This window comes from Littorina saxatilis, linkage group LG4 (assembly GCF_037325665.1).
Source record: "Littorina saxatilis isolate snail1 linkage group LG4, US_GU_Lsax_2.0, whole genome shotgun sequence".
NCBI classification, from domain to species: domain Eukaryota; kingdom Metazoa; phylum Mollusca; class Gastropoda; order Littorinimorpha; family Littorinidae; genus Littorina; species Littorina saxatilis.
In genome coordinates this window covers 17,648,076-17,661,883 of record NC_090248.1, presented here as the reverse complement: position 1 = coordinate 17,661,883, position 13,808 = coordinate 17,648,076, and the positions used below count along the sequence as shown (strand labels likewise).

The following is a 13,808-nucleotide window of genomic DNA, read 5'->3' as shown; positions in this document are numbered from 1 at the left end:
GGGGCATGTTGCTACTGTGCATAATTGTGTCAGCGTGTTAACCTTTAAACACAAACTGGTGAGCGATGTTCATAGCCAGGACCCTGTTGTAGCACGTGCATCACAACCTTTTGCCCTGGCATGCGTTCCGCAAATTTCATGGGGCTATAAAAAAAACACCCTTTTTCTTCCAAAATGCAGAAGCTTTTGAGAAGTCCCACAAAGGGAAATAACTCTGCCTGCCAAACAAAATTCTAGGTCAAGACTCATTGTTCATTTGTTAATTCAAACACATTAATCTTTTAATTATTATGTCGATTTGTAATTTTTTGGCAATTTTTTATAATTAGATACGTTTTTTCAACCGATCCTTAACTTTTTTTGAAGAGTGTATAACATATCAGTTTAGAAATCATAAGTTATCAGTGTCTCGCGAGTGGGTGCCGATTTCATACGGCAAAACTGTTGGCCACTCACTGGTCATGTGATTATATTTGATACACGTATACCTTCAAAGGAAATAGTGCATTTATATGCTGATGTTACAACAATACAAAGCAAGTCGCGTAAGGCAAAATTACTACATTTAGTCAAGCTGTCGAATTCACGGAATGAAATTGAACGCACTGCAGTACAGCTTCGTCGATCCCCCCGAGAATGAAATAGCTCATTTTCACATGCAAAACGAAGTGAAATTGACAAACCAGAATAGCGTATTGCGCTAAGCAGGAAAGCGCGATTTTCTGTATTCTTTTTAACTTTCTGAGCTTGTTTTGAATACAGCATATCATATCTATATGTTTTTGGAATCAGGAAATGATAAAGAATAAGGTGAAATCATTTTTGGATCGATTTTTGAAATTTTAAATGTATTAGGAATTAACCTATTTTCGTTAATTGTGATCACATTTTAAGAGTAAACATGACATATGTATATATTTTTAGATTCAGAATTTGATGAAGAATATGATGCAATCAATTGTGAATGTGTATGCGAAAAATCGATTTTAATGACAGCTTTAATGAGCACACTAATTAACTAATTGTTTAGCTTCCGTGCTGCAATGCAATCCCATAATCCGGAGTTCGTCAAAGATTGCTTGACCAAAATTTCAACCAATTTGGTTGAAAAATTAGGGCGTGACAGTGCAGCTTCAACTTTCATAAAAAGCCGGATATGACGTCATCAAAGACATTTATCACAATTTTTTTTTTAAAAGTCTGGGGATATTATACCCAGGAACGCTCATGTCAAGTGTCAAGAAGATCGGTCCAGTAGTTTTGTCTGAATCACATACACACACACACAGACACACAGACATACACCACGACCCTCGTCTCGATTCCCCGTCTATGTTAAAACATTTAGTCAAATCTTGACTAAATGTAAAAATGATAAGAACAGAATAACAAGTCGCGTAAGGCGAAAATACAATATTTAGTCAAGTAGCTGTCGAACTCACAGAATGAAACTGAACGCAATGCAACGCAGCAAGACCGTATACTCGTAGTCCACCGCTCACGGCATAGGCAGTGAAATTGACAAGAAGAGCGGGGTAGTAGTTGCGCTAAGAAGGATAGCACGCTTTTCTGTACCTCTCTTTGTTTTAACTTTCTGAGCGTGTTTTTAATCCAAACATATCATATCTATATGTTTTTGGAATCAGGAACCGACAAGAAATAAGATGAAAGTGTTTTTAAATTGATTTGGACAATTTGATTTTGATAATAATTTTTATATATTTAATTTTCAGAGCTTGTTTTTAATCCGAATATAACATATTTATATGTTTTTGGAATCAGCAAATGATGGAGAATAAGATAAACGTAAATTTGGATCGTTTTATAAATTTTTATTTTTTTTTACAATTTTCAGATTTTTAATGACCAAAGTCATTAATTAATTTTTAAGCCACCAAGCTGAAATGCAATACCGAACCCCGGGCTTCGTCGAAGATTACTTGACCAAAATTTCAACCAATTTGGTTGAAAAATGAGGGCGTGACAGTGCCGCCTCAACTTTCACGAAAAGCCGGATATGACGTCATCAAAGACATTTATCAAAAAAATGAAAAAAACGTTCGGGGATTTCATACCCAGGAACTCTCATGTCAAATTTCATAAAGATCGGTCCAGTAGTTTAGTCTGAATCGCTCTACACACACACACACACACACACACACACACACGCACAGACAGACAGACACACATACACCACGACCCTCGTCTCGATTCCCCCTCGATGTTAAAATATTTAGTCAAAACTTGACTAAATATAAAAAGAAAGGGGGAAGGAAAAGAAGTGTGTTCGTTTTCACCAATGATTGATGTCAGACGCGAAGCTACGAATTCAGTTTGATGACAACATTGATGTTCCAGTTTACGTTTGCATTATGTTTTCTCTTTTTATATTTAGTCAAGTTTTGACTAAATATTTTAACATCGAGGGGGAATCGAAACGAGGGTCGTGGTGTATGTGCGTATGTGTGTGTGTGCGTGCGTGTGTGTGTGTGTGTGTGTGTGTAGAGCGATTCAGACTAAACTACAGGACCGATCTTTATGAAATTTGACATGAGAGTTCCTGGGTATGAAATCTCGGAACGTTTTTTTCATTTTTTTGATAAATGTCTTTGATGACGTCATATCCGGCTTTTCGTGAAAGTTGAGGCGGCACTGTCACGCCCTCATTTTTCAACCAAATTGGTTGAAATTTTGGTCAAGTAATCTTCGACGAAGCCCGGGGTTCGGTATTGCATTTCAGCTTGGTGGCTTAAAAATTAATTAATGACTTTGGTCATTAAAAATCTGAAAATTGTAAAAAAAAATAAAAAATTATAAAACGATCCAAATTTACGTTTATCTTATTCTCCATCATTTGCTGATTCCAAAAACATATAAATATGTTATATTCGGATTAAAAACAAGCTCTGAAAATTAAATATATAAAAATTATTATCAAATTTTTTTTTTCGAAATCAATTTAAAAACACTTTCATCTTATTCCTTGTCGGTTCCTGATTCCAAAAATATATAGATATGATATGTTTGGATTAAAAACACGCTCAGAAAGTTAAAACGAAGAGAGGTACAGAAAAGCGTGCTATGCAGCATAGCGTAACCACTACCCCGCTCTTCTTGTCAATTTCACTGCCTATGCCGTGAGCGGTGGACCACGAGTATACGGTCTTGCTGCGTTGCATTGCGTTCAGTTTCATTCTGTGAGTTCGACAGCTACTTGACTAAATATTGTATTTTCGCCTTACGCGACTTGTTATATTTAGTCAAGTTTTGACTAAATATTTTAACATCGAGGGGGAATCGAAACGAGGGTCGTGGTGTATGTGTGTGTGTGTGTGTATGTGTGTGTGTGTGTGTGCGTGCGTGCGTGCGTGTAGAGCGATTCAGACCAAACTACTGGACCGATCTTTATGAAATTTGACATGAGAGTTCCTGGGATTGATATCCCCATACGTTTTTTTCATTTTTTTGATAAATGTCTTTGATGACGTCATATCCGGCTTTTCGTGAAAGTTGAGGCGGCACTGTCACGCCCTCATTTTTCAACCAAATTGGTTGAAATTTTGGTCAAGTAATCTTCGACGAAGCCCGGGGTTCGGTATTGCATTTCAGCTTGGTGGCTTAAAAATTAATTAATGACTTTGGTCATTAAAAATCTGAAAATTGTAAAAAAATTATTTCTTTTATAAAACGATCCAAATTTACGTTTATCTTATTCTCCATCATTTGCTGATTCCAAAAACATATACATATGTTATATTCGGATTAAAAACAAGCTCTGAAAATTAAATATATAAAAATTATTATCAAAATTAAATTGTCGAAATCAATTTAAAAACACTTTCATCTTATTCCTTGTCGGTTCCTGATTCCAAAAACATATAGATATGATATGTTTGGATTAAAAACACGCTCAGAAAGTTAAAACGAAGAGAGGTACAGAAAAGCGTGCTATCCTTCTTAGCGCAAATACTACCCCGCTCTTCTTGTCAATTTCACTGCCTTTGCCATGAGCGGTGGACTGACGATGCTACGAGTATACGGTCTTGCTGAAAAATGGCATTGCGTTCAGTTTCATTCTGTGAGTTCGACAGCTACTTGACTAAATATTGTATTTTCGCCTTACGCGACTTGTTTGTTTGTCTTTGCTTCCGAGTCATCTCTATGACAGACCCGACGGGTGTCTTTTATACATTTATGCATGAAGTGTCAGTGCACATAGGACAGCTGTCGGTAGGAGACCTTGATAATAAACACTGACGACCCATAAAGATAAACAAGACTGGGAAAGACAAGTCAAACCCTATGCATGACATATACACAAAACGATGTGTAGAATAATTAACTTCGTATCACATCATCTCGGTTATCTCTTATACGTTTTGGACTCTAGTCGAGGCACTCCGCTGTTCCAAGGTTACAGTCGGTGCAAACATTGCTGTACCTATGAGAAGTGAGGTTTTAATCATTTTGGACAAGGTGTCGGTTTTTAATAGAAATTGATTTTTCTGCAAACTTACTATCTCAGTTGAGTTGCAAAAGTCACACTGGAATTTGTGCCTCGTCCGACCTCTGTTAATGACCCTTTGATCGTACTCTCAGGTGTTGAAAATACCGGTATTACGGTACTCTCTCTCTCTCTCTCTCTCTCTCTCTCTCTCTCACACACACACACACACACACACAAAAACACACACAAAAAAACACACACACATCCAAACAAAACAAAACATTCCATTGTACTTTTCAAATTATTAATATAACACACTAACAAAGTTAAGTGCTGTAAGAAATACTCGCACTATCCACAGTAAATCCTGCTGTCTTTGAGTATTTCTCCAACTTGCGAAACCACCGTGTGACGGGCGCTGTGGCGGGGTGGTAAGACGTCGGCCTCTTAATCGGAAGGTCGAGGGTTCGAATCCCGGCCGCGGCCACCTGGTGGGTTAAGTGTGGAGATTATTTCGCTCTCCCAGGTCAACTTATGTGCAGACCTGCTGGTAAACGCAAGCACAAGACCAAGTGCGCACGGAAAAGATCCTGTAATCCATGTCAGAGTTCGGTGGGTTATAGAAACACGAAAATACCCAGCATGCTTCCTCCGAAAGCGGCGTATGGCTGCCTAAATGGCGGGGTAAAAACGGTCATACACGTAAAATCCCACTCGTGCAAAAACACGAGTGTACGTGGGAGTTTCAGCCCACGAACGCAGAAGAAGAAGAAGAAGAAACCACCGTGTCACTGTTGTGTTCCACGTCACACACTTTTTGAAAAGAGATTTCGTGTCGCATCGCCTCACACTCTGACAAAAGGCTCCGTGTTTCCTCTGTGACAGAACAGAATGTTGCAAGCGGCGCTGTGTTCAACCGTGTCACCTGTTTGCCTTTTCAACAAAACTCTGCTTTTGGATGGTGTTGTGTGTTCTATCGTTTTCCATTGAAACCGGCTTTTAAGGCTCTGTGTTCCGTCTTTTTCACTGAAACAGACAGGCTCAAAGAGCCTCCGTGTTCCAGCTTGTCACAGGGACGCTCCATTAAAGAAGGCTCTATTGTCAACCGTGATACTGGAATACACTTTCAAAACATGCTTTGTACTCCAACGTGTCACTGAAACACTCCTTTTAATATCAACAGGATCTGTGTTTCCCCGTGTAAATTCAGCGGATCATTCTCTAAAAACGAACTTTGTGTTCCTATGTGTAATCTGCATAGCTCTTTCAAAACAAGCGTAGTGTTCCACCTTGTCATTGGAACACTTTTAGAAGGGACTTAAGAGTGGTTCCTTGCAATAGTAAATAGCGTTTGATTCTGAGTATCGAAGCATCCGTTCTAACACGCACACATCCACTTGCGCCTAGACGTGTCTATCTGACCAACATCCTCTCTAAAGAGTTGCTTGTGGTACTTGTGTGACTGCACGCACGACTGGCCCAGCATGAAGTCCACCAGGTAACTGAAACATCAACAACAACACACAATACAACATGCAACAGTCACTGTCAAATACTTGTATTTCTCTCTTCATATCTATAAGTGAATTATGTCAGTTTTACCAGACCGAACACAAGCCCGTCAAGTCACTATTCAGACTAAATCTCTGTGTCTCTGCTTGAACATGCCGGTGTCTGGGTCCGTTTTTCTGTGACTACAATGAGAGGTTCATAGCATCCGTATCAGCTTATTTTGTTTAGTTTGCTGGTGTTTCGAAAGTCCTATTAGTTTAGGAAAACTCTGTGTATCAGCTCATATTCAGTTACAAACATCCTCGTGATCTTTCAGATTAATGCTGATTCTGATGCTGAAGTTATCAGTCATACAAAGTGTCTGAACTCACTACTCAAACATGTCCAGAATAGCGTTTTCATTGAGCAGAAATGTCCGGTATTTAATCGGTTTCTATGTGAAATATCGGGGTTGATTGCATTTGATATGGTTGTGTGCATCCAAACAAATCTATTGCTTAGTCATAACAACTTGATTTGACCAGTTGCCGCCACCATGCAGCTAACCGGGTTTTTTCCTCTTGCCTTTTTGTTAGTACCGGTTTACAAAACACGTAGCGCGTCCACTGCTCCAGAATTCAGCTCTCCAAAAGTGACGTTTCACACAAAAAGAGAAAGTGAACGTTTTGAGATTATTCAATGTGACGAAAAAAACCGACAGGAGGTAAGCTTAACCTAGAGATTGCCAAACGTTAGACAGTAGAGGACCTGAGAGACTGTGAGATGTTGACGTTGTCCTTGACGGAGATCTCGCGCCAGCCGATGAAGGGGTACTTGCCACACAGCGCGCGGATCTCGTCCCGGCTCACCTGACGCTTGTGGGAGAGGTCGCTCTGAAACACAGTATCACCTCGTGCAACGCATGATTCAAGACCAAGGGATGTCATTGGGTCGGAGAAACACCTCTAAGCTTATTGAAATCGACGACAAATTTGTCGTTATTTCGGAAGAGTTGTTGAAAAATAATTTACAGTGTAGCACAGGCGACACAAACACTGCCTAAAATATCCCTAAATTGACCAAATCATTTAGTGATTTCGCATAAGAAAATATATTCTCGCACATCGTCTTCCATGGGCCCAACGCCAGTATCCGGATGAGGAAGTTCCGATCGATGCAGTGAAGTGACCTACATCACCGGTTTTCTTCAGCTTTAACCGCGTGGTGTGACAGGGGACTAAGAAAAGAAGCCTGACCTTATTGGCCAGCAGCAGACAGGGCACAGGGGCGCCGTCAGGGAGACGACACTTGGAGTCCAGGTCCTCCTTCCAGGTGGCGGCGCGGCGGAACGAGGCCAGGTTGGTGACGTCGAACAGCAGCAGGCAGCCATCAGCATCACGGTAGTACGCCCGGGTGATGCTCGCGAACCGCTCTTGTCCTGCAACGTGCACCATCCATCCTCATGACAGCCACTTTCACACAATGGTTTGACCTCTCTCACATCAGCTTGACAATTTACCATCTGATCCCCACACGGCTTACACAAATACCGGGGGCGGGTTGGGTTCAAAGCGCTTTCCAGTCTATACAACTGTATATGTTATTTTGTTTGCCAAGAAGTGATAATGAGAGAATGGTCAAAACGAATAGATCTACTGTGGAAGACCGGCAGGTGCCCCAATGGTTCGTCACAGCAAGCGTTGACAAAAACATACATAATATATAGCCGTATAAAAAAAAACAAGTCGCGTAAGGCGAAAATACAACATTTAGTCAAGTAGCTGTCGAACTCACAGAATGAAACTGAACGCAATGCAACGCAGCAAGACCGTAACGATACTCGTAGCATCGTCAGTCCACCGCTCACGGCAAAGGCCGTGAAATTGACAAGAAGAGCGGGGTAGTAGTTGCGCTGAGAAGGATAGCACGCTTTTCTGTACCTCTCTTCGTTTTAACTTTCTGAGCGTGTTTTTAATCCAAACATATCATATCTATATGTTTTTGGAATTAGGAACCGACAAGGAATAAGATGAAAGTGTTTTTAAATTGATTTCGAAAATTTAATTTTGATAATAATTTTTATATATTTAATTTTCAGAGCTTGTTTTTAATCCAAATATAACATATTTATATGTTTTTGGAATCAGCAAATGATGAAGAATAAGATGAACGTAAATTTGGATCGTTTTATAAAAAAAATATTTTGTTTACAATTTTCAGATTTTTAATGACCAAACTCACTCATTAGTTTTTAAGCCACCAAGCTGAAATGCAATACCAAACCCCGGCCTTTGTCGAAGATTACTTGACCAAAATTTCAACCAATTTGGTTGAAAAATGAGAGCGTGACAGTGCCGCCTCAACTTTCACGAAAAGCCGGATATGACGTCATCAAAGACATTTATTGAAAAAATGAAAAAAACGTATGGGGATTTCATACCCAGGAACTCTCATGTTAAATTTCATAAAGATCGGTCCAGTAGTTTAGTCTGAATCGCTCTACACACACACAGAGACAGACACACACACACACACACACACACACACACACACACACACACACACACACACACACACACACACACGCACGCACATACACCACGACCCTCGTCTCGATTCCCCCCTCTACGTTAAAACATTTAGTCAAAACTTGACTAAATGTAAAAAGTGTACTCTTCCCTTTCTCATCTTTGTTTTGGTTTTACTTTAAATTTGACTTTGCCTGTGTGCTTGTACCTGTACCTGTGTGGGCATGTACATACCTGCAATATCCCACAGCTGTAGTTTAATGGTGCACACATCAGACCACTGTATCTGCTTCAAGGAAAAGTCGACTGCAAACATACCAGAATACTTTTTTTTAAACCCACAAAAAAAAGAAGAAAACACACACACACACACCACACATCATTTACAATGTGTCTTTAGTATTGACTCTAAACTGTCAGTATGCATTGTCTATTTATAGGAAATATATCACCATCAAAACACATTTTGACAAGCAAGTACAAGGTAACCCAAAAACAATGCAACCCACAACAATACTAATAACTTCTACTTCTATTGTCTGAATGACTTCATATTTGGCGTACATTAACTTCAGCTTATGCATGACCCGTTTACAAAGTGGCAAATGTGTACGTCAAATGGTCTGAGTTTTGGACAATTTCAAAATAAGTTTCCAAATTCGGGGATCGACTCACCAGAACGAGGTTTGACATTGAGCGGTAGCCAAACTCACCCAATTTAAGCCCTCCAGATTGATACCTTCGGGGCAATTTGAAGGACCTAGTATACTATAACCAACCTTAGACAATACAGCTATTACAGGCAGGATCAAGGCATTTCCCATGGAGGAATGCGTTCATGTCATTGATGAATTGTGCGTGCCATTGCGCAAGTGAAACAACGAAGGGGGTTATTTTTCCAGTCATTTGAGTACAGCGAATATCTTCAAAGTTGTTGTGCATGTACTTCGATTTGTTCACGACCATTCCACAAAGTATCCAGTCCGTATGTAAAGTTGTCCGACTTTTACCTTCTTTAAAAATTTTCAATGACACCAATACTTTCCTGTCTAGGGATTGTCCTGAACCTAGCTGTAACTGCTTTCTCCAGGTCACCGATGATCTGGGGGTGAAGGGTTTGTGTATGTGTGTGTGTGTGGTGGACGGGTTATGTATAAGATAAAGTTAATGTACACGAAATATGCAGTAATTCGGTCAACAGATGTGGAAGTTATCAGCATTTGTGTGGGTTGCTTTTTGGGGGTCACCCCGTACGAGCTCAATGAGCGTCCAATTACCTTATTTGTGTCGTTCACGTATATAGTAATAACCTATTCTTTGACTTTTTAGAGTGCTGGTTGACGTCCCGATCATACACACACACACACACACACACACCTCCAATAGTGGCCTTGTAACCCTCCCTGAAGGTGTTGTTGACGTAGCGCTGGATGAGGGAGGTCTTGCCCACTGTGACGTCACCGATGACCACCACCTTCATCAGGAGCTCTCCCGTCGCCTCCAGTCCAGTCGTCAGCTGAGCAGAGGCCGGCATCCTTCCCCCTTGCAAAGTCATTACATTTAGTCAAGTTTTGACAAAATGTTTTAACATAGAGGGGGGAATCGAGACGAGGGTCGTGGTGTATGTGTGTGTGTGTGTGTGTGTGTCTGTCTGTCTGTGTAGAGCGATTCAGACTAAACTACTGGGCCGATCTGTATGAAATTTTACATGAGAGTTCCTGGGTATGATATCCCCGGACGATTTTTTTATTTTTTCGATAAATACCTTTGATGACGTCATATCCGGCTTTTTGTAAAAATTGAGGCGGCACTGTCACACCCTCATTTTTCAATTAAATTGATTGAAATTTTGGCAAAGCAATCTTCGACAAAGGCCGGGGTTTGGTATTGCATTTCAGCTTGGTGGCTTAAAAACTAATGAGTGAGTTTGGTCATTAAAAATCGGAAACTTGTAATTAAAATTATTTTTTTATTAAACGATCCAAAAACAATTTCATCTTATTTTTCGTCATTTTCTGATTCCAAAAACATATGCATATGTTATATTTGGATTAAAAACAAGCTCTGAAAATTAAAAATATAAAAATTATGATCAAAATTAAATTTCCGAAATCGTTTTAAAAACTATTTCATCTTATTCCTTGTCGGTTCCTGATTCCAAAAACATATAGATATGATATGTTTGGATTAAAAACACGCTCAGAAAGTTAAAACGAAGAGAGGTACAGTAAAGCGTGCTATGAAGCACAGCGCAATCGCTACCGCGCCAAACAGGCTCGTCACTTTCACTGCCTTTTGCACTAGCGGCGGACTACGTTCAGTTTCATTCTGTGAGTTCCACAGCTTGACTAAATGTAGTAATTTCGCCTTACGCGACTTGTTTTTTAGTTCACGTAGAATAAAATATAAAAACAAGTCGCGTAAGGCGAAAATACAACATTTAGTCAAGCTGTCGAACTCACAGAATGAAACTGAACGCAATGCAATTTTTCAGCAAGACCGTATACTCGTAGCATCGTAAGTCCACCGCTCGTGGCAAAGGCAGTGAAATTGACAAGAAGAGCGGGGTAGTAGTTGCGCTGAGAAGGATAGCACGCTTTTCTGTACCTCTCTTCGTTTTAACTTTTTGAGCGTGTTTTTAATCCAAACATATCATATCTATATGTTTTTGGAATCAGGAACCGACACGGAATCAGATGAAAGTGTTTTTAAATTGATTTCGAAAATTTAATTTTGATCATAATTTTTATATTTTTAATTTTCAGAGCTTGTTTTTAATCCAAATATAACATATTTATATGTTTTTGGAATCAGAAAATGATGAAGAATAAGATGAACGTAAATTTGGATCGTTTTATAAAAAAAATTTTTTTTTACAATTTTCAGATTTTTAATGACCAAAGTCATTAATTAATTTTTAAGCCACCAAGCTGAAATGCAATACCAAACCCCGGCCTTTGTCGAAGATTGCTTGGCCAAAATTTCAATCAATTTGATTGAAAAATGAGGGTGTGACAGTGCCGCCTCAACTTTTACAAAAAGCCGGATATGACGTCATCAAAGGTATTTATCGAAAAAAATAAAAAAATCGTCCGGGGATATCATTCCCAGAAACTCTCATGTAAAATGTCATAAAGATCGGTCCAGTAGTTTGGTCTGAATCGCTCTACACACACACACGCACAGACAGACACACACACACACACACACAATACACCACGACCCTCATCTCGATTCCCCCTCTATGTTAAAACATTTAGTCAAAACTTGACTAAATGTAAAAAGGAAACAATAGAATGAAAAATAAATTCCTATCAAAAAGAATCACTGAATAGATTTTTTTTTTTTTAATTAACAAAGGAACAATCAAGAGCCACAATGGATCATTATTGGCTCATATGCACATAATCTTTTCAACAGCGGGAACATGTGTGTGATACTCTAGTTCACTGGAGAGGCAAGGAGACCAGCTCTTTCGTTGTTTGGTGGATGACAAGGAATGTTAAAGCTGTTCTTCCTCTGCATTGTTCGCGAGGTTCGCATGTCGGCATAAGTTCATGCAGAACTGTGATAGTCAGTGAGCTGAGAGTGACACACTAATCTTCTTCTAGTTTACAAGTCAAGGATACACGAGAGGGTCATGGCCCACAAACTACCGTGAACACGAAATACGAAGCAACCGAACCATCACGATCTCATTTGTCATTAACCGCTCTGGACCACCAACAGATCATAGTCTGATTGAATCACAGTGTGCGTTTCAAAACAAATAATCCTGTATTCAAAGTTTTAAATAGGGCCTATGTATGGCCATATTATACGTTATTTGTATTTTTGACCAAAATATGACATTTTACACAGATCTTGACAGTCATTGTCAAGCGCGGTCTCGGGGGAACACTGACTGTCTCGATCTGTGTAAAATGTCATATTTTGGTCAAACATGCAAATAACATTTATGTATCGATCGATTCTAGTTAGAATTCCTTTTAGTTTACGATTGAACGCACACAAACATGCACTTTTTTGTAGTCTCGGCCGGCTGGCCGCTTATATATGAATTTGTGTCGGCCTCTGAGGTCACAAGTCTCAAAGAAGGGAAATCAAGTGTTCAATCGATACATATATATTCTCGGCAACATGCAGTTAATACCCTTAATTATTTTTCCCCATTTGAAAGTTCAAAAAAGACGCACAGACTGTCAGACAGACAAACAAAAAAAGAGATAGGTTACACAAATAGTTTACCTTTTCTCAAACGCTGGAACTATTCTTTAACTAAGATCCGTCGCTGGTGCGATGTCTGTCGACAAAGACTGACATTGTCACATCCTACACAAGAGTCAATTGATCGTGAAACACAGCACATGGATTGCTGCTCTCGCAGTGCACCGTCTTACCATCCTTTCCACTTAAAGGTGCTGTCATGTCTTTTGGTGTCCATCTCTTCAAACCCTCAATTTGTCGGTTTAAAACGTGTTTTATTTATTTGCGTAACCAAAGTAACAATCATAATTTAAGAAATCAGAGTTTCAACAACATGGACTGATAAATATGGAAATGGCCAAGAGGTTGTTCAGTTTAAACTGACACACACGTGGATGTGTGTATCTCTGAGAGGAACTATACATGTGTACGTCCGTTTGAGCTGGGGGTGTTGTTGATCTCAAACACAGAAGACGTTCGCAGGAAATCCACACACAACAGCAAGCATGGCCGCAACCGAGATCAAAGCGACCACTGTGTGGACACATCTACTTCCTGGCATGTAAACTTGGCCTAAAAATTATTGCAACAAATTTCGAGCCCAAATTATTCCAGTGTCATTTCATTAAAACTTTATAATATGTCAGTTAAGGCCGTTATCACCTTTTGGATTTGAAAAAAAGACGGAATGAAAAAATCGACAAGAAATCATAATAGGCAAAACTTTGCAACTTTTACATACGAGAAAAAAGTCAAATCAATTATCTACCCTGAGTGCACCGTTTTTTGTCACGATACCCCTAAAAAAATGACGCAAAAAGTCCCGTTTTTGACCGCTCTTGCGATCGACACCTGCAGCAGTAGGAATAGCATAGCACACGAAATACGCAAGGTAGCTAAACGTCAAAATATGTACAGGGAAGATAATTGATTTGACTTTCTTCTCGTATGTAAAAGTTGCAAAGTTTTGCCTATTGTGATTTTTTGTCGATTTTTCATTCTGCCTTTCCGTTTTTGTCTGGTCGATTTTGAGGGTACCCTTATTTGAGCGGCGGTCACGTGATCCCTGTAAAATAAATCTTTAATCCAAAAGGTGATCCTGATAGTTAAATGAACGGCCTTAACTGGCATATGAA

The 13,808-nt window shown here is 39.5% G+C and overlaps 1 protein-coding gene across 1 annotated transcript; it reads right to left on the bottom strand.

The window, feature by feature from the left end:
• Positions 1 to 4,718: 4,718 nt before the first annotated feature.
• On the bottom strand, positions 4,719 to 12,848 carry LOC138964122 (ras-related protein Rab-7L1-like). The gene is made up of 6 exons (XM_070336008.1): positions 12,715 to 12,848; positions 9,844 to 10,008; positions 8,701 to 8,772; positions 7,195 to 7,376; positions 6,707 to 6,831; positions 4,719 to 5,949 (listed from the first exon to the last, which is right to left on the bottom strand). Exons 2-6 carry the CDS (start codon positions 9,998 to 10,000, stop codon positions 5,826 to 5,828), a joined length of 660 nt encoding a protein of 219 aa, XP_070192109.1. The 5' UTR covers positions 10,001 to 10,008; positions 12,715 to 12,848; the 3' UTR covers positions 4,719 to 5,825.
• Positions 12,849 to 13,808: the final 960 nt, after the last annotated feature.

Coding starts and splice junctions, on each gene's coding strand:
- LOC138964122 (XM_070336008.1), bottom strand. CDS start 10,000: ATGCCGGCCTCTGCTCAGCTGACGACTGGACTGGAGGCGACGGGAGAG. Junction 6,832..7,194: donor GTCTGCTGCTGGCCAATAAG/GTCAGGCTTCTT, acceptor ACTGTGTTTCAG/AGCGACCTCTCCCACAAGCG. Junction 5,950..6,706: donor AACATCTCACAGTCTCTCAG/GTCCTCTACTGT, acceptor TTGATGTTTCAG/TTACCTGGTGGACTTCATGC.